The sequence below is a fragment of the Pollicipes pollicipes genome, unplaced genomic scaffold (assembly GCF_011947565.3).
Source record: "Pollicipes pollicipes isolate AB1234 unplaced genomic scaffold, Ppol_2.1 Scaffold_4219;HRSCAF=4965_pilon_pilon_pilon, whole genome shotgun sequence".
Lineage (NCBI taxonomy): Eukaryota > Metazoa > Arthropoda > Thecostraca > Pollicipedomorpha > Pollicipedidae > Pollicipes > Pollicipes pollicipes.
In genome coordinates, this window is record NW_023596448.1 from 15517794 (window position 1) to 15544864 (window position 27071).

Here is a 27071-nt window from a genome sequence, read left to right on the forward strand (position 1 = left end):
ATTTGGTGACATTTCCATTTTGGTAATTTCGACCTCTTTTTTGGTGGTCGGTTAACAGTAGGCATAAACAAACCGACTCTCGTGACTACTCCATGTGCAGGGACGGGGTCGCTTGATATTCGTCGTTGTTTACAGTGGTTTGAAACGAACATTGTAGGTAATTATACTCGTAAATTTGGGAGGCAGGTACTCACGTCGTTCACGACCAACATGTCTGATGTAGCAGCGATGTCACCCAATGTTTAAACAAATTTTGATGTAGCAGAGATAATGTCAAGAATGGCTACTCTGATATTTTTTCACAACAGCTCATGTAAACATGCAGGAGAATTGGACTGAATTTGTCAAACACATGCAGCGGCTAAGTGTGCTGATGCTCGGACATGTGATCTGATGTGGTTTTTGTGCAAATGTGTACCTTGTGCATATTCCTGGAAGCCTTACCTCTGTGTTGCATTTCAGGTACAGTATCTGCCGATGTCTAGTATGTCATCAATATCACTCAATGAAGATGATTATTTTGATGATATATACTGCCCAAAGGAAGATCCGCTCTACCTGGGAGGATTGCCAATTTCCATGTCTGGTAAGTCTGTTGCTATGCTAATGAATGAAAAGCCAACATTAATAACTACACTAGCACTGCCAATTTAAGAAACAAGTTTTGCTGCTGAAAGCCTCTGTATGTTGTTTTTGATGCTGGAGAGATGGCATTATTAGTATGCAGGAATAGAGGAGCTGGTTTATTTTTCTGATATCAAGAACTGCAGGTAGATGAAGACAAAACATAGCATAAACTTCTTGACACTTGGTGACAACTTAGCATGTTTTGCATCTTTCAGGACTGATCTGTTCTGTTACTGAGCCACCTTTTTATGCATTTGTTTGGCTACAAAACAAAGCTGATGCATAATTTTGACAACCCTGCCTTATTCTGTTCTATGTGCAGATGCTGAATCCATGAAACATGAACTGGACAGCAAACCTCCTGCATTCTCACTTGCACTTGGTGAAGATGACAAGGACACTGCAGATATTTCTATGGGTATGATGCTCTATTGCTCCTTGAGTTGATTATGTTGCCATGGTGGTGAGCCCTTTCAGAATCTTCTTTAATTTCTGGTCTAAACTTGCACATCCAATGAAGGTAATACAGCACTTGTCCAAGGAATTGGAGAAAGATGCTGCAGAGTTGGTCTGTTTATTTCTTTTTTTGTAAAAAACAAACTGGGAGGCAGGTGTATAGGCTTATAAGCCATGCCATGTGGAATGAGCTGGCAGGTGCAGCACAAAATGTTAAATAGACCTGTTTAAAATCACCATCCCAGTATGACATTTGATTACCCATGCCAAAAACCAAGATAATCCTGCTAGCATGGAGGAAGTTTTGCATGTGTACTTATGGGCTTTAGGTTACATTTTATGATACAACCATGCAGGTATGGCCCTGTAAACAACTTCTGGGCATAGTATGACCCAGACATTCTCATATTGTGACAATACATGGTGGTGAAGGTGTTCAAAAATTTTGCCATCTTTCATGATGTGTGGTTTACTTTCTTGTTTCATTAGAACTTGTAAATATTTTGCAAGATCTTACCGGGTGCATGTCAAGTTAGTAATGCAGAAACTGCCCGCCAGATGGCTTCACATCAGCGCCTTATCTCCCGGCGAGCCCGACGCTGCTGACTATGAAGTTCGAGGTAGAGGGCCCGCCATCGCCGCAGCCGAGCCCCTCCCTATCTCCGACTCGGGTGTCGACCCCCTCGTCGCCAACGGCGCGGCCAGCCCCGGAACAGGTAGACTGTTTTTATATATTGCTTCATTTGTGTAACTGGAGACGTGGTTGCACCAAGTGTCATGGAGGGTCAGAATCTGGACCGAGTGCTCTGTCTGGCCTGCAAAAAATAGATGCTGATCAATCAGGCTGCAAGACGTGAAATGGAATAAGTTCATGTTTGATATAAAAGGAGTGTTCCACTTTCATACGGGGTTTTCAACTGAAATAGCCATCTTAAAGATCGCCTAACGTGGTTCACAGCCTTGCCCTCTTAAAGACGTAATCCCTCTGGTCTATGAGGTGCATGCCTGAGGAAAGGTGACTATTTCATGTGGACAGTTACACTATCTCAAGGTCATTCAGGCATGCGTTAGGACATATAATTGCCTATTACCGAAAAATGGACCAGACTATAAAATACTCAGTATACTAAATAATGAAACAAATTGAGAAAAACGCCATAACCGAGTACGTGAATGCGAGTGAACACCTGAAACTCACGGGCAAACATGCAGAAACAAGATCAAAGGGGCCAAATCACGAGCACGTAACGATATTTAGTTTCACAAATACCAAGCTTCACCACGGCGACCGATCGGGAGATCAAGGTGCTACAAGTGAGCGCCAGGGTGGCAATTTTGCAAGGCTGGTCTGATAGCGCGTGAACGCTATACAAATGTTTTATGACGCAACCGAACAATTACGTATTAAGGAGCATTTCTTGCTAAATGGAGGAATTATAACACTTTGAACAGTCCTTTCCACTTAGTTTGCGAACAGTGTGATACTAGTTAAAAGTGTAATTATTCAATCATATGTGATGCTTGCTTTAATATCTTCAACGGTGGAACATTCTAAGTGGAGAGTATCACGTTTGCAGAGAAGCACAGAGCACAGTGCACGTTCGGTATCAGTTGTCACAGAAAGATGGGCTCCGACCGCTACATGCCCAAGTTGACAACGTGAGCGCCAGGTGTGGCGGCAGTTTTCATTAAATGGATTATCCCACCTTTTTGTTCTTGTCACTTGTTTTTACATCAGATGTGCACGATTCGATCAGTAATACCAGCTTTCTCGAAATCCCGAAAAGCTCAAAATTCTCATTTCAAGAACTATTGAACTCTTGAAAGTCTTGAACCCTTGAAACTCTTGAACTCTTGAAAAGAACAAGAACTCTTTGGGAAAAATCTCAATTTCCTGCTTACCACTACGAAAGTGATGCATTTAATTCGCCGTGCTTTTTCGACGTGTGTTCTGTAATGTTTACGACACACTGATGTGTCAACACGTTTGCGTAATGAATGCTACAAAAGCTTGAAACGTTCTGTTGGCTTTCAGTCGTCCCCTATATGGCATATATGGCGTTTGCGTTTACCACACCGGCTCTTTTGAATGCGCACTGCGGCTTTGGCAATGTATCACATGATCCACGTGACACGCTGGTTCACACTCCAACCAACTAGCTTCTCGGTAACGGGCACTTGCGCGCCGGGCCAATCACACACGTTCTTTTATTCTTACTAGTAAAGGCGCGCACGGTCGATGCCGTGACGACGGTGGTTGCCACTGCAGGGAAGAAGTGCAGTGCTGTTGCAAAGCATTAACAGCGTCCTTTGTGCTCGAAGATAACACGCGCTCGGGTGGGGGGTCGAATTGACCCCCCGAAGGTTTTCCCAAAATGGTTTCCGAACCGCGCGGCGAAGCCGCGACAAAGTTTGCATAGCTGTAGATAATTGAATAGCGGATCGTTTTGCATCAAACATTTTAATGTACCTTGTAAGGTCGCTGGCCTATGGCAGGTCAGAGCCAGGCCATGGTTTCAGTGAAGGCAATTTCTAGGGAATTCTTCAATCTGGTCCAACAACGGAGTGTTAGACGAAGCCATATATCTCTGAGATGCTTTCTTAGGCAACACATCAGTCGAAAGGGCAAGTTACACTGACCTAAGATCAGGTATGAAGGTCACACCAAGGTCAAAACCAACCAGTTTTGTTACTCTAGGGGCTTGCTGTATGGGATAGTTTGTGATGCTCATTTCGAATTTATTGATGGCAGGAACCGCATCATACATCTTCTATGGACTTCTCAGAGGTCAGAATAGGTCACCGACCTAAAATGACCCAGGTCAACGTTTTATTTTAGGAACATACTGCCTAGCGTTATCTTTGCCGCTTAGTCAAATGCAAAACTCAAAGCAAGCTTGTATGATTTTAGTCAGCTTGACCTTCAAAAGGTCAAGCAAGGTCACTGACCTTGAGTGAGCATGTAGCCTTTTGCTTAGAAACGGTTATATAGGTTCTGGGGGCACTTTGGAGACCAACCTGGAATTTGACTTTGTTTTAACTTTTTTACCCGAAGGTTACGATCTAGGAACCTGAAACTTTGACCTAAGTGGCTTCACGTACAGGACAACACACCCCTTAAGTTTGGTGTTTCTAGCTTGCTTAGTTCCCGAAATCTCAGGAGGGGGGGGGGCAAATTGACTCCCCCCGCCACCCGAGCGAAGGGTATCTGTCGGCCACCCGGGCGCGTGTTAAAATTGATGCCCTTATTTTGTCTTGACGGTGTCGTAATAGTACTATGCAGTGCTAGTATTGGACGCAACTAGTTCGAAGGTTTCCATTAGGTATGTAGTTGAAATGTGCCCCAAAGGTGGGACACTCCCGTAATGGTGGGCATATGTTTTAGGATCTGTTCCAGTATAGAGTGGGTTCTGGTTTCTTTCATGATATGGAAAAAATATGTCGTGGATGCGCTAATCTGTTATATATTCTTATCAGCGGAAAATAGCGTCGTACTCTCCATGATTCGTGCTTTTCATCGCCCGCATGTTTCCAAGCAAATATTAATATTTTCGTTTGCCTCTCTTACATGAAATAGCTTCAAGTTGTAAGGTACCATAATGAAAATGGACAGTTTCGCAGTTAAATCACAAAACAACTTTTGCACGCGCGCGTGCGTTTGAACGTTTTCTTGCCAGTTTTCTCGAGAAGAGACCCGAGGCCCATACACTCCCGCGATGTGAGGACTGTTTTCGGAGTGAAGACCAAAAGTCGGTTGCCGCATTGCAGACCAACTGCACGCTGTTTATATCGTCAATATAATGATTTGGCATCAATGCTTAAGAGGTCCCGACCTAACTCGTCTCATCCAACGAATGTTTGTTTTGTGATCATGTGACTTTAACCAACCTGTACAATTCCGACGGACTCATTTTCTCTTTTGCGCCTCGCTAAGTGACGCCCTCCAAAAAAGAGATAGAGCGGTTGCTATCTCTTGTTGATGATATGTCACATGGAGTGTCCGACATTTCTGGGCGAGGCGATGGTTCCAAATTGATAAAAGCGTATATTTATTTGCATTTTATAAAATATCATACCACCACGCCGATGATAATGCCGCTTGTCCGTGCAGCGTTCTGTGGTACTCATTATAATCGCGGCGGCGCTTAGCAGACTTCCTGCGCAAGTCTTGCTCTTGTTGTTCTAGTGCCTTCGAAGTCTTGGAAATTGAAGGACGTTTGAATTGCTGTGTGCTTGTGTTGACCGTGGTTCTTGGTGAGTTGGGTTTTTTCATAATGTGCTCTGTATTGTGTGCATTACGTAGTCGTACACACTGATGCCCGCAAAACCTCTGGTGGTTTAGATGGTGATGTTGGTGGCAGCCATGGTTTTTGCTTCGCTTTTCTATGCTTCGCCATCAGGCGAGTGCTAAGTGTAAGAAAAGGGTTGGCATTAGGAACTAAGAAGTTTTAGCCCTCCCCGTGATTCGCTGCTTTTACTTACGCGGCTTAACGGGAGAGGGGAGGGGGGGGGGGGGCGTGATCCCTCCTCGCCGTTTGGAATCTCAGTAAGCTACAAACTCGCGGAAAAGCAACAATAGAGGATTTCTTTCATCGAGACCTCGCGATTAGTCATGCATTTTTGATCCTATGTCAATAATTGACCCCACGATGGCAGGCCAAATGCCAATTTTCTCGAAAAGGTCAATTTTCAGCTTGACATGTTCATAGGCACGGGATCTTGGCACTTGGCATTGAAGACGCGTTCCTTGTTTGGTTCAGAGTATAACGGTACTTGCAGTTTTGTGTTGTGGGCATATTTTTTATTGTTTAGTAACCCAGCACATCCTTGTTTGATTGCGTCATGGATCGTTTGTGTGACGTTGAGGTGCTGGCAAGCTGGCTGTGCGAAATTGTCACCTTAGCATTAAATTGTACTTAAATCTCCGGTGACCGTGGTGCTACTGCGGTGTTTGGTGAGTCAAATGTCGTGATGTGCTCGCCCTTGGGCCCCGTTTCGGGTTGTTATGACATATTTTTTCCGTAAGCTTAAGGTATTAACTTGTATTCACATGCTCCGTAATGGTGCTGTTCTTAAGTTTTTCGAGTGCTGGTCTTATTTCCAGATTTGGATGACGTTATTATGGTGTCCTGGGTCCCTGGCTGACCCTGAAATAGTCTGCGCTCAATAGTGTGCACGCCTTCGCGGGGTTGTAGCTCAGAAACTAGATGGGTTCAGACCTTAAAAAGGCAGGACTGAATTTAACCGAATAATCCTCAAGTGGGCCACACCATATAAATGTATAGCGCACCGTTTGTAGGAGTGTTTCGCTTTGGTATGGGACTTTGCTCTAAGAAAGCTATGTTAAAGATCATTTAAAGCGACTCATAGCCCTGCCCTTTCATGTCTGAAAACCGTCTGGTTTTCCAGGCCAACATGATCCGATGGTCACACGAATGCTGCCACGTCACTGGCCATGTAGTGCTGAGGGCCACTGAAAATAATCAAGCTATTCGTGTCAAATGTGCGTCAGAACGACTCCTGCCTTGAAGGGCCCTGTTGGCCGTGAACCAACGTGATGCGCTTCATGACAGGTTCGAACGAGAAGTCACGTTTTGTGCAATTTAATACAGGTACCCACCTTTTACGCTTAACAGCAGGGCGACAGTCACAAGGGAGCTGATATCATCTTCTCGGGTGCGTGCCTCAATATCTTGAAATACGAAACACTCCCTCAAGTGTTCATATTGTTATTGCTTTTTAGATGTCCAAAACTTTGGAATGTTTGTTTGGAAATGATCAAACTGAAAACATGGATTTTCATCGCGCAACAGTTTAGTCTGCTGGGCATGTTCCATTCCAGTTTTTGATGTGACGATGTTTCGAGTGCATACTGATATGTTAATGACATTTTGTTGAGTCCCATCACCCAGGCATAGTTGTACAAAACGAGCGGAGGGCTAGGTGGTACCACAAGGCTGTTCGTACTAAAAGTTTTTTTTTAACTCATGGCCCCCGCAATGTGCGGGTTACAGCAGCTGAAAAGTGGCACCTCGAACCTGCAACAGCTGGCAACGGCCCTCAGCAGATTATGCCGTGGTCATGACGGCTCGGGATGCACTCTGGATCTACCAAAACAAGATGAATTGTATTGCCGTTACTTAACATTGACGGCGTGAATTGGGCGCGAAAAGATTAGGGTAGATGGTCTTCCTACATTTTGGTGATACCGCATTGGCCAGCCCAGTGCCAATATTACACGTATTTTTAAAATACGTTAAAGCGTTCCTGAGGTTTCATCGAAGCATGTAATTGAAATATGTACCGAAGGTGACACTCTTCTTTCCAAGGGTTTGGGATTTGAAGATATTTTAGCAAGAATCAGATTTGATGGGATAAGCTCAATTATAAGTATTGGTAGCTTTTAAATGGAAAAGACTTCTAAACAACACGATTTCTCTGTTAAGTAAATATGCTCCTCAATACATCGTTTGGTAACGTCATCACACTTTGCACAACATTGATTGACAGCTAGTTGACGGCCGCTATATCTTGAAATTGTGATCACGAACGCTAGATATGAACGACTTGACAGTTATATTTTTGGCCTTGATCGCTGCATGGGTACTGAAGTAACTGGATTTAATGACGTTATTATGGTGTAATGGATGCCCGGGTGACATTGAAATAGTGTTCCCGAAATAGTCTGCAGATCGTAGCGGGCGAATAGCTCAGAAGCTAAAGGGGTTTAGGTCTTAAGGACATGGCCGTGAACTGCAGCGAATAACCTTCAGAATGGTTGTTTCAGGTCAAAACCCATAAGAATGTGGAACACTCCCTTTAACTGATTGCGAAACTCACGCTCTCTGTCGGTGACTGTCTGTTCTGGATGCGCTCTGCCGTTATCAGAGAGTACCCGCTTTTTGAAGCTGCCACCTGATTGTCTTTGGATATCAGTGTGATCTTTGTATGACATAAGTTAAGATACACACACACACACATAATATACCCGCGTGTTGACATGCATGTGGAATGTCTGCTGTAGGAGGCGGCTGTCTTGGTACAAGAGGTGGCGCTTTGTTGCGTTAAGCTATTTTGTTTTATTTCTGCTGGAGTTATGACTGTATTATGTTTGTGCTGGGATCATCCGATTTAGTATTGCTCGTAGCGCATTGTGGGTTTTTCATGGATGTCTTGCTTTTGCGACTAAGTATGATGGTAGTTTTGCATGTAAAAGCATGCATTGTAATTTTGTTTCTTATTTTCACACTCTTTGTGTTATGTTCTCACTAAACTGTGTCCTGAAAGGAAGGATGCTGCCTCCTAATTTTTTAAAGAACAATAGATCTTTGGCGTGCAATTACGCCCAACTCTCGGCCATATGTGTGGCTTTACTGTATGTGTTTTGATAGCCAATACGTATTTCTGAGATTTTTGGTTCCTGAGTAGTGACATGTCATAGGAAAACCGCACGGCGAGCCACGGCCGGCGCGGGCAGCATGTGGCAACTGACGAATCCGCCAAACGCGCAGGGCGGGCCGACACTAGTAGATGAACAGCGTCTTACGTACTAAATATATGCTTAAAGGAGGTGTTCCACATGTCTATGGGATTTTGAACTGAAAAACCATCTTGAAGATCATTCGGTGCAATTTCCAGCCCGCCCCTCTTGCAGAAGGGTTTGCCAAGCGGTTTACCCTGTAGTTTACCCTGGGGTTTGCCCTGAGTGGTTAACGCTGTAGTTTTTGAGCTACACACCAGCAATGATGTGCAGACTATTTTTAAGTACTATGTCAAGGTTACCCAATCATCCATGACGCCCTAATAACGTCGTTGAAATTATGTCATTCCTTGTGGCATGCGCCAATCAAGAGCAATATAAATATGATAGTCGAGTCGTTCATATCTGGCGTTCTGTAGCACAGTGTCATAATATAACGGCTATCGCTGGGCTCTGAGTCCATGTTGTGCAAGGTACGATGGCGTAATCAAACAGTGACGTACTGAGAAGCATATTTGCTAAACAGAGAATTTATGTTGTCTTTAGCAGACTTCCACTTAAAAGTATACGAATAGGTATATGTTAGCTTGTTACATAATATGCAAAATTTGCTTCATTATCTTGAAATGCGCAAGATTCCCTGTAAAACACATAAACTTGGGCACTTTGGCACTCAGAGCTTAACCATAAATACGCTGAGGTGTCTTGAAGCCGTCACGTGGCAGGCATCATAAATGCGAGGATGGAAAGCAAAACAAGTTTTTATTTAGAACCGACGTTGGACATGGCCTTGTCGACTTGATGTTTGACGTAGCAACATAATATGTACGACAAATCGGAAGGGATCGTTGTCCAATCCACTGTTGTTGTTTCCCGCGATACCTTATCTTTCTTAGATTCGAAACGATTGAGGTGAGTTGTTGCTTCGACCCTTGTCCCCTAGCAATCCGCGCTATAAAATGTTCTAATCGGGGCAGGCTTAGCTCGTTAACCTGGGGTAAAGACTTAACATCTGTTTCCTTTTACGCATTTTAAAATGTTCATGTATTTATGTCATAGGGCTTTTAAAGACCCAGCGCTTTTCATTTCCACCACATTGATGTTCAGGAGACTTGAGTTTCTGTATAACAAGATGTTGTAATGAAAAAGTTGGCCTCAGGTGACCTGCGATGGCCTCGCATAGGTCAGGGATGTCCTGTGGATAGCGAGGTGTCCCGTCCTAGTGTTACAATTGGTGTTCCCCTGACACCCCCTGCATCAGCTCTTGTGAGGCGCACCTTTTCACCCTAGTTTTGCTGTTTGCTTCGTGCTTTGTGCTTTTATTGATGCGTTTAGTGTCATTTTGTTAGATTTTTTTGTTTTCCATCATTTGTATATTATGTTTGTTGGATGTATCGACTTTACCTGTTATGATTGAGTTAAAATTGACTAAGAATGTTGGCTCCAGACAGCTGGATCATGCAGTCATCGCAAACACATGGAAGTTCCGTGGATAGCATGATCAAGGTAGATATATTCTCATCTCATGATTGTCCTCTAGGGGCAGGCTGAACATTTGTTTTTATTACGCTTCAAAGCTTTTAGTACTTCTTAACCCTCGCCCTTTCCCGCCGTTTTTCACATTTCAGACTGATAGGAGGAGAGGGGTTGCCTCTAGTGTTTCTAAAGTAATAAAGATAGAGTTAAGCAGAAAACACCAGTGGATTGGTCTGAACGAGGTTACGTGGTTAGGATTGGTTGTGATGTTCTTAGGTCAATGATTGCCCATTATGCTCGGTCAAAAGTCAAAGTTTGTAGAAATCGCAGTCATTCAGTTTGTATAATATACCTACGGTGCTGTGCCTCGTAGTGACACAAAACCTAAACAATCGTGTTTTCTGGTCAATTCTGAGTAAAACGGCATATGTTTTTACGTGTTTTAGCCATATATTTGTGATACACGGCTTCGTTAATATAACAGTGTCGGCCCTGCCGCGCGCATTGCATGGCTTCGTTGATGCCGCGCAAGGTTTGGGGTAAGGGCAAGGGTTTTGATAGGTTTGTTTCGGGTAGGTGGAGTGTTCCTCAAAACCGCCACTCCGCGGAAACCAGAAAAGCTAGAAACACGTTTTTGGATTCAAAACACGCGCAGTGAATGCTCCATAGGCTAACAAATATTCGTGTGCGATTGCACAACATATCGGAAAGATATCCTCACAAACACCTCGGGGTCGCATTTCCCCCCTCCCCCATCAGGGCGACGGTTAATGTTTTACAATGGCCATTTTTATTCCTCTTTCCGCTCCGATGCCCAGCAAAGGGGTGGATGAATGTGGCGAGATAAAGTTGACATGGAGGCCTTTCGTGTGTGACCGCAGCCGCCGATTTGGCGACCAACTGGAAGACCTGTGCTTCTGGGCAGCATCTGGACTCACCACAATCCGGCGCCAGATACGCCGCAGCCCTCAAAACAAGGCACAGTCCGGTCGGAATCGGGCCGTCTCATAAAAGGTTAGTCATTTGTGCTTAAGGTCGTTCATTTGTGTTCAATATCGTGCATTTATACACGTTGTCCGAAGCTTGTCCTTGCGGCATTGCTGTGAAATTGAATGGAAGTTGAGAAAACGCTCATTTATGTCACATTTTACATATTTACACATTTTACACACACACACACACAGACACAGATATATAACATACATATATATATATATATATATATATATATATATATATATATATATATATATATATATATATATATATATGTATGTTTTCCAAATAATCCAACGTGCTCAGCATCGGTGATCTTTTTGGATTTGTCATTGACCTTGACAGTTTTGACTTCTTGTCAATGCTCCCTGAAAAGGACACCAAAGCTCATGGTGGAAAGAAGACATGCGTAGTTATTTTCCTCAACGTGTTGTCTTAGATCGCACATTTTCTAGGCAGCAGTTTTGGACAGAGGTGATCCGATGACATGTTTGCAAAATTCAATTTATCGTTCGCTGGACGGCTCCCGCCGAGTCCAGGGCCTGATCGTGAGCGTGGTCCCGAGCCAGGTCCTGATCTCACTTGCACCTGGAACGGCCGGTCATAGGAATGCACCGGCTGGAAGGCTGATTCGTTCACAGGTACTAACCTTACGAAGAACACGCGTAAGCGTGGAGTTGAGTATGTGCCAGGGTATGGGGAAAGTGTCTACAACTGATGTGCCGCTTGAACAACGCGACTGTAGGGGCAACGAAGAAAACACATTTCTCTGCTCGGTTTGATAAACATCTTGGCTCTGTATTTTTGGAATATGTGCAATGTACAGGGCTGGATTGCTAAAAGATCTTCCAAAGAAAGGAGCGGTGCAATCTAAAAACATGTACAGGAGTCCTTCAGTTACGCATCAACATATCCAGATATTTTACTGTGTCGTGACATTGTAAGGTTCGTATAACACTCGCGATCATAATCACAACATGGGACATTGTATATTGACAGCACAATCAAGGTCTTTATAGCGTTGTGTAACCAACACCTGGTGCGAAATTTAAGATCGATGACGGCCAGCATAACAATTATGAACTCGTGATCCAGAAAACCCAGAAACTGAAAGCCTTTTTTCATCACATCGAGTGTCCCAGTCTGAAGGAGTTATGTGGTTTATTCAAGACAGATGGCCTGGAATCTTAAATAGAGAGTGGTGTACAGGCCTATCTTCGTTCTGGATTTTAGGTCCATGCTTCCTGATCCTGGCTCATGTTCGCTGTGGACGTATTCAACGAAGTGGCGGCCATGCCGAAATTTCCTTTAGACTTGCTTCTGCGCCGGGTTTGATGGACAGACTGAGGAGCAGTCCACATCGAGCCTGCGTGTTTTGTGTGCTGAGCACGAACATTTGAATGCATTTTGATTGCCTTTGCCGTTGTTTCAGATGGTCTCTGCGCTCAGCCCACCCAGCGGACGGGGTCCACTCAGCGGACCCCGTCTTGCCCGGTGTTCCTAGCCGATGCAGCCATCTTTACGGGCCCTGAGGTGGTAGTTTCTGGTCAGTAGATAATCACTTTCGTAGGCATCTTTATGCTCTAGGGCATAAAAACATCCTCACGATGGTGCGTTAAGAACTATGATGCGAGTAAGACAGCACCAAAGGCTGTAATTCTTCGTCGTGCAGAACTGGGCACTGTACTGGGCCGCTGCACTCTACAGTGTACTGCTGGTGGCCGCGATGTACCTCTTCACCGCTTTACATGGCGCGTGAAGGTGCCGAGGATCCGCGGACGGCGTCTGTGCGTGTGGCCATTGATATGCATCCCTCTGGGAGTTGGATGGGCAGACTTGGAGTGCTGGTGTATTCACCAGGTGAATAGTTGGTGGCCGACAGCCCTGAATCGGGCATACGTGCCCTTATAATCCCATGTTGTAGGTATCAAAGCAGCATTGGCCAACCATGCACTTGTCTCTGTACTAGCACCGAGTGAGGTTGGTGGATGCCGATAATGTAGTGTAGATGCTGTTTGCCTTAACCACTGCACTATTAACCACTAACATGAATTGGTTAAGGCGCTGGCCTCGGAACCCAAAGGTCCCTGGTTCGCCTTCGGCCAGCGGCGTGTCGTGCTTCGGTCCGGACGGCGTAGGAAGCGCGATACTGATGGCCCTGGCAGTTCAGTGCTTCGTTGAATAGCCCAAACGTCCCACATTTCAAGGTATTCTTGTTTAGCGTGAATGAATGCCATGATGTAACCAGTTGCGATTGGTCTGTTCGCAGATGATGATGAAGACTCTATTGACGATCTGACGCACGTCCCACACGCAGAGACTAAGGTGGACCCGAACGAGGTGGATGACGAAACCAGCATCTGGCCGCTCTGCCTCTGGCGGTGTGCCAGGCACGCCGGGATGTTCCCGGATGTCGCGGAGCGCAAGCCATCGCCCTTTGCCAGCGGAGCGTTAGATAAGGAACGCAGTGTCTCCATTCAAAAGTCCTCCTGTAAAAGAGGGAAGTCATTCCTGAAACAGAATGTTTGCCCATATTGCAGCAAGACGCACACCAATTTCGCACGTCATATTTTCCGGAAACATGTAAGGGAACCAGAAGTAGTTCAGGCGCTTGCACTGCCAAAAGGCTCCAGGGCGAGGAGGAACTGTATTGAAAATATTATTCACAAGGGAAACTACAAGCACAACTTCACGGTTATCCGTGATGGGTGTGGAACCATCATTCCAAGGAGGCGTCCACCACAAGACGCGAAAGTGGCTGTGAAAGATATGCTGCCATGCGGCAAGTGCCAGGGCTTTTTCTCGAGGCACAACCTTTCTCGACACAAGTGCCACACTGGTGACAAAGCCGCGGCTGGAGGTAGAGTTCAGGCCCTGGGAAGGTGCATGCTGCCCTGTCAAAGGGATGCCGCAGTTGGACTGGAGAAGTCGATGGCAAACATGCGAGAAGATGACATTACGCTGGCCTGCAGAAATGATGGACTCATTTTGGAGTTTGGGTCCCGTTTGTTCGCGAGACTGGGTGATCAGCGTCATCAGCATGTGCACATCCGTGAAAAGATGAGACAGCTTGGGCGATTGGTCTTAGAGCTACAGCAATCAAGCCCAGAAGAGGGTCTTGCGTCGTTCATTCGACCATCGAAGTTCATGGAGGTTGTAGGTGCGGTAAAACAACTGGCGGGCGTCCAGGAAGGAAAGTATCACAATCCTTCGCTTGCTCTCAACCTTGGCTACTCGCTCGGCGATTGCGCGGTTATCCTGAAAACGCGTGCCCTCGCTAACGAAGACGCCTCCCTGAGGGCGGCTGCGGACGACTTCCTCCTAGCTCTACCGACGAGACTGGAAGCGGTACGTGTCTTCTCCTGCGCTTCACACTATCCACGAACGGAAATGGAGCAGACCTGTTGAGCTTCCCCTAAATGTGGGTGTTACGAATATCACAAAGGAGGTACAGGATGAGTTGGTACGAGCTCAGCGACTGTTGGACGCAGAACGTTCTTTTAAACACTATGTCAAGTTGTCTAAAGTCGCTCTGGCATCCATCATTTTGTTTAACCGGCAGAGGCCGGGAGAAGCGCCAAGGCTCACCGTGAGATCATATACTGAAAGAGACCAAACTGCCAATGAGGGAATCTTGCAGCACCTGTCTGCCTTGGAACGAAAGCTATGCCATTCGCTGGGATATGTAGTGGTTCGTGGCAAAGGAGGAGGTGATGTGCCCATCATGCTGACAGCCGCAATTCGAGGGATGCTTGACCAACTGATTTCAGCGAGGGAAGCGGTTGGGATCCCTCCCGACTGTCCGCACATTTTCGTGAACAGCGCAGCCCCAGATGCGAGCACGCTTAGAGGAAGCGACTGCGTACGGGTATTTGCGCAAAGGGCACGTGTGGGTAATATCACGGCCATGAAGGACAGAAAACATGCGGCCACTATGCTGCAGCTGCTACAGCTTAACGAAAACGAGATGGACATCGTGGCTCGTTTTCTAGGCCATGACATACAGCTTCACAGGCAGCTCTGCGCACTCCCCGGGAGGACTTTGCATGCTGCCAAAGTGAGCAGTACACTGATGACGATGGACAAAGGGCTGAGTGCTGTTGGAGAAAAGACCGTGGATGAGCTTAACCCCACCTGTGACGATATCGAGGGGAGTCCCGCCCCCAGCGTAAATGTGGACATGGACGACGACAGCAGCAGTGTCGCCCCCGACGACGTGAAGGCGAAGGGTGAGGACATCGACGAGATGGGTTTGAATTCCCATGCTGAGACAACAAGAAGCAGCTGAGGAGGAAGAGCTCATTGAAACAAAATTTAAAGGCAAGAGGAAAATTGTACCGTGAACTCGAACAGAAATGGAGGCTGTACGGAGACGCATGAAATTATTTATTTTGTCTATTAAATGCCCACCTAGGGACATTGGAGGAGTAGTCGGCACTGTTCCTGCGTGCCTGGAAGGACATGAAGTTCTGCACGCTTAACGCGATGATAGGAGCTCAAGCGGGCCATGGGAACGAAGTTCCATCGGAAAGCTTGAGGGCTCCACGCGTTAGATCCTCTTTTGCGTCGCGTCGCGGTGTCTGCTTTTGCGTCATGTCGTAGTGTCTGCTTTGCGATGCGGTTGTATAACGTGTTTGCAAACTGCATGTAAGAAACATTCTGCATATCTGAGTGTTTTTGATGGGCTGGCCTGCAGGGATTGAGTGGCTGTCCCAGCCTCCCCCCCTCCCCCAAAGAATGACACAATGGGAGAGCTCGCGTTTGGATAGCTCAATGCATGTCTTGCCAGAAAGCATAACGTGGTCTAACCTTACCCCAGATCACGATATCTCGGCATTCAGCACGTCAGGTTGTCATACCTCCTTACCATACCTTCAGGATTTCAGTTCTTTACGCTGTCAGATAGCAGTCGCCAATTCACCAAATTATCAATGTCACCAAATCGATAAAAGCCGTCTGGGAAAAATCCAGATGGTGTCTCATAAGAAAAATGCGAGAAAGCGATATTTGAGTTGACATGGCCTCAAGCCACTGGCAAGGGCGGAGCTCCTTCGCAAACAAATTCGGGGGTCAATTCCACATTTAGGAGCGAAAAGAGTCCCCGGAGTTAACTGGTGCTCCCCAGTTCTTTGGCCATCCAAGTTGACGTGTTCGTGGAAGGAAAAACTCAACATGACTTGGGGCACTAAAGCCCATAACAAGTGTGAATTTTCACGTATTGCCACTGACATCACGTGGTTTTCCCTCGAAGCGACGTCTCGGATGTTTGCTCGTCATTTTCCGGCAGACAATATATCATCTGTGTTGGTTTTCGACGAACGCACATCAGAGCTGAAAAAGCGTAACATCAGTCGTTTGCCTGGCTAAATGCAATTTGTAAGGTAGCGGAACTGTTGCAAATCGATTAAACTGAATGATGCCATACCTGTGGTGTCGATGGATTTCAATTGCATTGTTTGGCCTCACGAAATAGTTTGACGCGTCAGTAACCCGCATCAGGTTAGTGACGTCAAGTGTCATAGACTGACGGGTTAAGGGAAACACGAATACTGAAATATACCCGCCAGGATAGGAATTAGTAGCGGCGAGCTCCGAAAGGGTGCTCTGGTGCTTGTCAGGTGCTAGAATAGGACCCCGCCAGGCTCTTGACGGCTGGCTGCAGCCGTCGATCGGAAAAGCTGCTTCACCATGAAAGATCAGCTTAACACGCGCTTAGGTGGGACTCGACTTACCCCCCCCCCCCCCCCGAAGGCTTTCCGAAAGATTTTCGAACTGCTGGACGTAGCCGCGCCAAATTTTACGTACCTTTACGCAACTGAATAGCGAATTTTGGAGGTAAAAATTGAACGTGCACCTTATAAGACCGCCGACCTGTCATACCTTACAATGCCGCCGACGGCATGTCAAAGTCGGGCCAATGATTTAGCAAGGACAGTTTGAGCGGAATCGTTCAATCTAATGCAACAGCGAGGTGTCGGACGAAGCCATACACCTCTGAGAGAGTTTCTTACGCGATACAACACTTGAATTAACAAATTTGATTGACGCAGTGTTGGCGAGCAAACGGGCCGTCGCTGCCGGCGCGGCGGCGGCGGCTCCGCGAGGGTGTGAGCGGCTCCTTTGCCGATTGGTTCCCACCATCTGGAGCCCATAAACCCACGTGGGTTTATGGGGACACGCGGGCGGGGACGCACGGTCCCTGCCGAGCAGTCCACGTTCAGAGTCCGCCGGCGCGGCTTGACGCGAGCCGCGACAGCGTTTACGACGACGACGACGACGACGACGACTTCGAAGTGTGTGACGCCGCCCTTCCAACCCCTCTCTCATCTTTGTCTTGCAAATCTATTGCTCATAGAGACTCCTCCCTTTCACCGTATCAAGTCGATGGTCCTCCGGAAAACTAACGAACTCTTTCGCACGAACACCTTGGTTCCAGTATAAAGGTCAGACCGAGGTCAAAACCAGCTTGGTTTGTTACTCTAAAGCGTACCGTATGTGGCAGTTGCAGGCATTAATTTGGAATTTATTGGCAAAAGGAATCACATAGTACATCCTCCATGGACTTCTTAGAGGTGAGAATGGGTCACCTAAAATGAGCTATAGCAAATTTTGCTTTTAGGAACGTACCGCCTGGCGAAGTTATTGGCGTTTATTCAAATGCAAAATTCAAAGCAGTCTTATATGATTCTGGTCACCATGATTTTCTAAAGGTCAGCAAGGTCACGGACCTTAAATGAGCACCATTGACGTTTTGCATAGAACAGTTTAATTAGGTTTATGGTGGTTGCATGCGAAGGTCTGGGGGCAATTTGGACACCAATCTGTCTTATGACCTTGTTGAGTTTTATTCGATCCGAAGGTCATGGCCTAGTTATCTCAGATTCTGAGAACTGGATTCACGTGCAGGCCAGCACACCCCGTAAATTTGGTGTCTCGAACTCTTAGTTTTTGAGATCTTGGCTATATTAGCCCCCACCCCAACCGAGCGAACTGAACTTTACCGACCACGCCTGTATGTGTTAAAGAGACCCATCAGACAGGTGCCGACCCACGTGGCCGATCTCAGTAGGGCTTTTATTCCGGACAGCACCAGGGTACGTGACCGCTGTCCGGCTGGGCTATGCTGAGTGGTGATTGTCCGCTGTCCAGTCGACAAACCGAGGGTGGTCAGCTAAACAGTTTCCACGAGCGATTCCGTTGGTAATAAACGCCAGACAGGTGTCTTTCACTCGTCAGCCGTACAAGGTCCAAATGAGCCATGGAGATACACGGTCTACCGTGGCGGCTGTCACCTGACGTTACGCTGATTCCGACACTACGCAACGGTCCCAGCAGCACCCAGAGACACCATCAAGTACCTAACCATGAAGCGCCGCGATGGTGGCACCCAAGCTTACACGCATAGGCCACGGTGAAAATCGCACGCATGTTGTTACCGTGCCCTGAGTAGGCATTAGGAGGAGTGCTGCGATGGCACGCAGTTTCCCGTTCTATGGAAATGTAAACCAAGTTGCAACGTTTTGTGTGCCATTTTTAAAGCAATTAACTCCTCATTGACAAACGCAAAACATGCATCAGTGCCGAAGTTCCACTTGTCAGCCAATTCGCCACGAATGCACGGCGATTGGTGGATTTCGGTTTTGTGGGTTCCGGTTCTCTATGGAGTACCTAACTAAATGTCTATATCGGATCACCACGACTGCATCCACCCAGGGCACGTCAAGCTCGAGGCCGCCGGTCTCGGCAGGCCGACCCAACAGCGTTTCTGTCCGCCCTTCTGCACAGGATCGTACGGCGGTCGGCACCCAGCACGTACGATTGTCTCGTGCGCGCCGTTGCCGACAATATCCCAGGTTGCACTGCCTTGTCACACCCCTCGGGACAGGAGCTCACTCCATGCACATTGCACACGTCATAGGAAGCGCAGCTCATCAACCTAAGACAAATCGCTAAGGCCCAACCAGAACCTGGGCGCCTGAAACTGGTAGACGCACACCGAAAATGCACCGAAATGCGAGCGTGAGAGAACTCAGACATACCAGGCAACTACGCAGAGCACCGATCAATTAGCGGGCATCAATCGCTGTAAGGACTAACTATATTGAAAAGCGACGACTAAGTAGCCGTTGTCCAGCGCCCCCGGCTGGGACTGTTCCCATGCGCGATGGAAATCGAACGCGCGACGTGCGCGATCAAGCCGGCTACGAATGATGGCGCTCTCGGTTGCGAACAGCTATGCACAGGCTACGAATAGTGTACCCGAAAGTGATTTTAAGACAATGCTCCATATGTCAAAATATTTAAGCACCTATCAGATATGAGGAGGTAAGCCCATATGGAACAGTTAGTGTACTTTGAAGTAGCAAACACTGCCCTAGCCAACACAATTTCCCTATTTGTTAAATGTGCTCAATACGGTACCGTGTGATCACGTTGTACCTTGCACAACAATGATTGAAAGCCATTTCACGGCCGTAATATCTGGATGCGTGCTCACGAATGCCAGGTGTAAACGACTTGGCTAGGACAGTTTTCTTTACTTTGACCGCCGTGTGGCCAATTGCACGGCAGAATTGTGATCACCTTATGATGTCATGCATGCCTGGGTCACCTTAAAATGTTCTGCCCGTGATAGTTTGCACATCTTCGCGGACGTGCAACTCAGAAGCCAGAGGTGCTAATAAGGGCAGGGATGTGAACTTCACCGAACGATTTCCGAGGTGACTTTCAGATCAAACCCCACATACAAATGTGGTACACTTCCTTTCAGCCTTAAAGTACACGTATCGTCGTTATAAACTAGCTCTAGTTAACGAGACCGAGTCAGTGCTATGTTTTAGCTGGCACCTCTTCAATTCATCAGATGAGGAAGCAGTACAGCTTAATATTTCGAAATAGGAACTAGTTGAAAACGTATAGGGTGTATGACGTGCATATGACGTCATACCTGCTGGTCCCACTCCGTTGTATCCTACAGAAATTGATCCCTTATCGGTAGAGGTAACGAATGCTGGGCATCGCACCAGTCGAGTCCTCAGTAGTACCGATATTTTATTGTCTAAATTGTATCTCATGTTTGAAGGATAATGATAGTGGCTTTCACTACGCGATGCTCCAGCGGAGTGCCCATCTGGGAGGGCTTACAAACATTGCGTGTGTGGATCCGAGCGTATGTACGTGCGTGTTTCCGTGTGCGTGTGCGTGTGTGTACTCGTATGCAATACATGGATCAATGCTCATATGGCCAACACCAAGCTGCCATCTATTTGCCGGTGCAGCAGTCTTGCTTGCTAAGTTTTTGTACCCCAAATAATGGCATTTTGGATTAGCCCAAAACTATCTGGTTACAACAAGAACATGCTGTTTTTGCAACTTTATTCAGTTTATTTAAGGTATTGTTGAAATCAAGGCGTGTGTTCCCTACACAAAAACAACACGGTGCGTCGAAAGGCACGTTATCATGTCGATGGTCAGAACTTCGTCCCCATTCGATGAATCCGCACCTCATGGCCAAGAATATGCTCTACAGGACAAGTCACTGCTAGACAATTTCTCTGACTGGTACTCCTCCCCCCTCCCCCCCCAGCTTAGTGGGAAACTACGTCCCCATGACGTCATCAAGTTACGCTAGACGAATGATAGCGTCCATACACATGGCTTACACCCCAGCCCTGAGCTGCATTCAGGACTCATCGCTTTTATGTTCATAGGCGTGCATGGCGCACATAGCTCCCTGAAACTGAGGGTGTGATCTGGCTAGGGAGCAAAGTGGTTTAAAAGCGTTGGTGAGGTGAATATTCGACTAAAAATGCGTGCATTTTTCGTTACAAGGTTTAAAAAGAACGTTCCGCGTTTCAGGATATTGAAGCAAGCACGAGGTATGATGAAAGAAGCTCTTTTATCCCTATTGGTATGGATTTACGTGAAAAGATTGTGCAAGTCAGCACAGTTTCTATAACTAGGCATTGTACTCACGAACGCCGGATATGCACGACTCGGCAATTCAACTTTGTTGGTCTTGATCTTCACGTGGTCGATGGAATGACGCGATTTTTAATGACGTTATTATGACGTCATGAATACATGGTGACCTTGAAGTAGTGTGCACAAATTGACCGACACGAAATATTCTGCACATATTTGCGGGCTTGTAGCTCAGAAACTAGGGGGTTTAGGTTTTAAGGAGGGCAGGGCCGTGAACTGCACCGAATGATCTTCAAGATGGCTATGTTAGTTAAAAGCTCCATACAAATGTGGAACAATGCCCGTGAAAAGCTCATAACGGGTACAATAGGTGGACCACATTTTAGCGGTTGTTCCACCCAAACACACGTTATACATATCAAGGCATTGACCCTCAACCACCCAGTTTTCAACGCAAGAGGAAGGATTTCCGCCCGGCGCGCGCCGGCGCTTGTTTCTCACTCTCATTCGGTGCTCCTGAAGCAAATTTTCTCCATGGAATCGACACCCTCTATTGGTATCCTGGTGACATCTCACCATCGCTGAAACCGCAGTGGCCTATAGATGAAATGAAATAAGCAAATCTATGTAACACTGTTGAGCAGCACAAACGTGCTTTTTGTTGCTAGTTTATTACAAATTGCGCTCAACTAGCCGAAAAACCAACGATGAGGTTTCGGAGGTCACTTCACAGTACACTCACTTGCTCCAGCTTGATAGTCAACCTATGGTGAAATAATGCGTTCAACCGTATTTATGCAACGCAATCAATTATTTCCTGACCTTGTGCACCTCTTGTGTTGATTCTGCTGTACCGTACTGTCCTCGAAGTAGGCATTGGTCTCTTGCCGGAAATTTTGTCTGTGCATCACACCTTCAAAACAAAAACAAGCCTCATGTGAGAATGCAGACGTGGTTGATAAACGCGCTGTTCTGGCTCACCGTACCGTAGAGCCAGAGACACGTTTGATCCTCGCTGTCGCTCGGTCCTCGGTCGGTGCATTGCTTCTCGGCTATTTTTGAAATATCTGCGAAGTGGAAGACTAATCATCAGCTGACATGGAATTGTTTCCATCGTAACGGGACACCCATCAATTCCTGTGATTTTCCCAAATGTTTGGCACGCGACGCAATAAGGTCTTGTTTGGTTGCATTTTTATTTTCATCTGCGACGTATTGCAGCGCATTTTGGTTTCATGGCACTCTGTGTTTTTAATGCCGGTCATACTTTTGTACTGTGCTGAAATTTTGCGTTATTTTGAAGGAATAATGGTGGATGATTGTTTGATTAATTAGTTGTCATCCTAAACGCAATTACTCACGTATTCACGGCGTACCACTGGCCGCCTGTGTTACCGTTGTGAACCGTACACTGCTATCAATGCTGCCCACTGAGCCTTGCGTATCATCATTGCTTTTTTCAATGTTGCTACGCATCGTGGATGCTTATTATGTCCAATTGTGCGTGCGACATACGTCCGTTCAAAGGTCGTTCCTCATCGCGTTTGTCACTATACACGTCACCAATCGTTCACAGCCGCAGCATTACGTCACGGAGGACAGCAGTTTTCCGGCGAGCGGGGCTGCCGACGACTACTCAGGGCATACCAAGAGAGGCTCTTGCAGGCATGCGGGCGTGAAAGACGAAGATGGCGCGCTGTTGTCTTCGCGGGAGACGAAAACGACGCGAAAACGGGGGCGCATCGCGAAGCGAAGACATCCTGCGACGCATGGTAAGCGATCACAGCTGGCTTCCGGCGAAGGACGAAGCTGTCCTGATGCGGGTTGGGGTCAAATGTCGCGGACGGATCTGATACGTCACGACTTGCTTAGTGGCTTGGAATGTCACTACTTGTTAAGTGATCTGGGATGTCACGATTTGCTTAGTGTAGCATGGGCTGAGGTGGCATTCCGTTTGAACCGCGCGGTATAGGTTTGATGCATCGTCACCCATGGTCTGTATTGCAGCCTTTACAACCACTGAAGACACAGCCTTTGTGACAAGCATTGCAATGTGCTGTTAAATCCGGTGTAACGTAGCGCTTGCGCTTTCACGACGCGCAAGTTCCGTAATCCTGAATGCATCACAAACTCTTAGGTATCGACTCACACTCGACACTGTGTGCCAAAAAAATGCATCATAGCCCTGAACGTACTCCCGGTATACCTTATCTGTTACGACACGTAAATGTAATGTAGTGCAGCACTTGTGTTTCACGGCACCTATTATCTCATAGCACCTAATGTTTGAAACGCCTATAGGATCGCAGTACCTAACATTTATTAACACCTAGTGCGTTGTACTTCCTAACACCCCCAAGCCCCGGTGGATTACAGCATGTAATACACAGATTGCTTAAGTTATCGAAACACCAAATGTATTTTTCTCCGAATGAAAGGAACGCCTAATTTCAAGGCTGCAGTTGCAGCAGTGACAGTTCGCCGTTTCAAAGTGGCAGTGACAGAGGCGGCAGTTCGTCGTTTCAAAGTGCCATTGGCAGCAGTGGCAGTTCGTCGCACGCGATTTAGCACGCAACAGTCGTGAGATGTACAGTAAACGAAAGTTATGTTTTTTTTAATGAATTTATTCCGAATGGTTTGCATGGGTGACTTCAGATTCAGAGTACCTGCTAAGCATAGCTTGTTGTGTGTACCCCGAACCCACCACCCAAGCGTGCCGTCCAGTTCAGCAGCTAATTTTGCCTCCGCCCTTTTGCCAGACAGGAATGCGGAGGGTTTTACGTGCCGCACAATGCTGCGACACGGCCGCCTCGGGCTTGGGTTGACCCTCGTTGGCCAGTTGCCAGCTGGCCTTTCCATTTCAGTCGGGTCAAACAATGCGCCCACTCTGGGACTCGTACCCAGTGCCGCTGGATTACGAGTCCAGCATCTTTCCCCTAGACCACGGAGGCGGCAAACAATATACGGAAGCTGAAGTATGCTCATTACCGCTAGATGGCAGAATGTGATCTGTGTCACGAAGCGGATCGCCGGCTGCTTTTATTGTACGGTCGTGCAAAACGGAGAAGGGCAGTACTCTCGCATGCGTCCTTGGTATCGTACTTCGTTGAATAGACTAAGACTGTACCATTCTGATAACCATGCTAGCCACCGTCAAGCCATCTTAAGCCATTGACATAGATAAACATTCAGCACTTCACTGTCTTCCATCTGCACTTACGGGCTTTTGACGACGCTCTTCTTACGTATTTCCCTTGATGCGATTTCAAAAAGTGTTCAACTTCTGAAAATGTAGCACACAAAGAAACGTGCAGGCACCCTGAGTGTGTTGTAAAGTATTGTTCAGGTGCCAACATTTACACGACCTTTTCAAACGATTTCACGTGGTGTGACACTTAGATGACAGTGTGACACGGACGTTATGTGCCCTTTGCATTGATGATATGCGTGTTGTCTCCCATATTCAACTAATTCGCACATGCACACCGACCGGAAAAGAAATGATCTCCCTGCCAAGACCGCATCGTGATGCATTGCGCCTCTAGATTCCACTTTTTGTCAGACTTGAGAGCAACGCTATGTGGAGTCATTGAGGACTCATAAGGTTGGAAGATGAAGCTTTCTCTTGAGATCTAAAGTGCTTGAATCTTAACTAGCTGAATTTTCGACGCGGGCTGTTAAAAATCGACAGATGCACATTAAGCGCAGGACGCCATATGTCCCCTTGGCAGCGAGGAAGACCCATAACAACGGGAGTTAGGACTCCTCACCTCACCCAAATATGCTAGCAAACTTCCATTGCAGCTTTAGCGAGCTGTTTCTCTATGACTTCCAGCAAGACGATGACTCCCCCATTGACGTGACCATGCCCTTAGCTCCCTTCGCTGCCGGCAATACGAACGGTTGTATAAAAGAGGCTAATGTCCGAGCCGTGCCACCGGATGCAAGTCCGATTCAATCGGTGTGGCGGATGAGTCCCGGTTATGGCAGCTGTTCCCACTAACCTTCTTCCGGTTCGTTCCGCCTCTTTGCCCAGCCTTCTGAAGCCATTTTAATGAATGCCACTGTCTGTTGCAGACACTTTTGGACACACTGCAGAGTGGCAAGCTGGTGTTGTGACGCGGCCTCCCGGTAACGGCACGGAGTATGGCCGTGGTAACGTCGCCTCAACGCGACGGGCAGCACCAGCTCTGGAACAGCCAGCGGCCACGATCTGCGGCAGGGCTGTCAGAATTGCGAACAACCTCCCCAGGGGAGGAAGTGTGCTACCGGACAGCTGCGAACCAGAACCAGACGAGCCATCGAAATACCCCACATTCGCAGCGCATGATCCTGTCTCCATCGCACTGCCAGTGCAGCCTGCGACACTGACGCAGTCGCACCGCTGTGGTGTGTACGGGGCGGTGTTTGCGTCGGAGAACTTACTGCACGTCCACGCACGCGATCACCTGACGCCTGTCACACATGTGTGTAGCACGTGTTCGTTGTCGTTTGTCGACAGGGAGACCCTCGAAAACCACTGTAAAACACATCACACGTACGAATCGCACAAACCGCGCAAAAGACGTCGCAAGGAGAAGACTGGCCCGTTCCAGTGTGCTGACTGTGATAAGGTGTACTCCTGTCGGCCGGGCCTCTACAAACATCGCAGAAGAGAACACTCAGGGGTGGCCCGTAGTAAGCAGCGCAGATGTGACGACTGCGGGAAGCTGTTCTACACCGAAAGCGACCTCGCCAGACACCATCGCGTGGAGGCCAGGACGCTGTACGGGTGTGAGGTATGTCACCGGAGCTTCTCAGACGAGCTGGGCCTCGAGCAGCATCGGCGCACCCACGTCACGTGCGCTCCGTTCCCGTGCGGCGCGTGCAGGAAGCTGTTTGATACGGTCGCGGAGCTCTCGCAACACTACCGCCAACATCCCGGCCTGAAATCAATCAGGTGCGATGTGTGCCGGGAGGCCTTCCTGGAAAAGGCGCATCGCGCAGAACACTTCAGGATCCATATTGACGAGAAGCCTTTTGAGTGTGGTGTGTGTGGAAAGGCTTACCGACTGAAAAAGCAGTTGTCTCGGCACCTTGGGGCGCATGCTGGCTCGTCCTAACTCTCGTCGGGGCGGGGATGGGACGCGCCGGCGTCGTGTCCTCCGAAAGATATTGTTGTACGCTGTTTCCCACGTCCAAGTCGCAAAAAACAGCGACTGTCTTGCATCATGCATTTTATGCCCTGTGCACACTGGTCATGCTTGTTCATTGGTAGGAAGCGTAGTTTTGCCATGTTTGACCGTAGCTGTGTGTTCGTCCACTCGTGTGCTTCTTTTAACGCATGATTGGACAACGTGGTGTGCTGTGAAATATAGGCATGGGTGCAGCTTGTTCTAGCTTCTTTTCATCCGAAGGAAGGTCCGAATTTATGAAATGCCGCAGCATGTATTTTTGTAATATGTAAATTGGTTAAACCGGTTACTGCCTAATTGTGCTCTGTATTTATTTATGACTAGAGATCCTGTCCCTGATATCAAGTATTGTGGGAGTTCAAATGATCGATCTCAAAGTCGCGATCCATTGATCGGTGTGCAATGCTCAAATGTATGCGTCATGTACGTATGTAGCGGCAGCATTGATCGCCACTGGAAACACGTGATGTGGTGTGGGATGAAAGAACGGTAATGATGCCGAGCACGGCAAATCTGTTTGAACTTTCGAGGGCTAAGTCTCCCCTTAAAAACATGATCTATCATGTTTGGAGATCTTTTTGTGTAGCTTTTAGTGATGGTGATGCAATTTTGAACGAGCCGACCCAAAGATGGGTGTCAGGGAAGCGAAAACATGTGCAAAAGTATATGATGTTCCACCCCTTGACAGTGATGTATGTGATAATTTCCACTCTTACGTGACTGATAGCTTTGCATACCGTACGAATATTGATGTATGCAATGCACATGTCAATAAAAATCGTACATTTCGTCGGCGCTTTCAGCCACTTCCCTGTGTTTGGGTCCACACAGTCACCATACTTGAATGACGGGGCCGCATAAGTAGATTATCGCATCTTCATCAAAGCTACTCATATTGTACTGACGTCCCTTATCATATTAAGTGTTTCTGGTACCTC

At 47.2% G+C, this 27071-nt stretch overlaps 1 protein-coding gene across 4 annotated transcripts; it reads left to right on the forward strand.

Moving 5' to 3' along the window:
* LOC119095379 (zinc finger protein 2) lies at window positions 1-26861 on the forward strand. 4 transcript variants are annotated; one of them, XM_037218225.1, is made up of 7 exons: window positions 1-22; window positions 463-586; window positions 950-1045; window positions 1642-1799; window positions 10921-11053; window positions 12468-12581; window positions 13305-15706. In XM_037218225.1, exons 2-7 carry the CDS (start codon window positions 478-480, stop codon window positions 14441-14443), a joined length of 1749 nt encoding a protein of 582 aa, XP_037074120.1. In that variant the 5' UTR covers window positions 1-22; window positions 463-477; the 3' UTR covers window positions 14444-15706. The 4 variants fall into 4 exon arrangements, with proteins under 4 accessions (XP_037074120.1, XP_037074118.1, XP_037074121.1 ...); XM_037218223.1 differs by lacking the exon at window positions 1-22 and adding an exon at window positions 69-157; XM_037218224.1 differs by lacking the exon at window positions 1-22 and adding an exon at window positions 78-153.
* The last annotated feature ends 210 nt before the right edge of the window (window positions 26862-27071 follow it).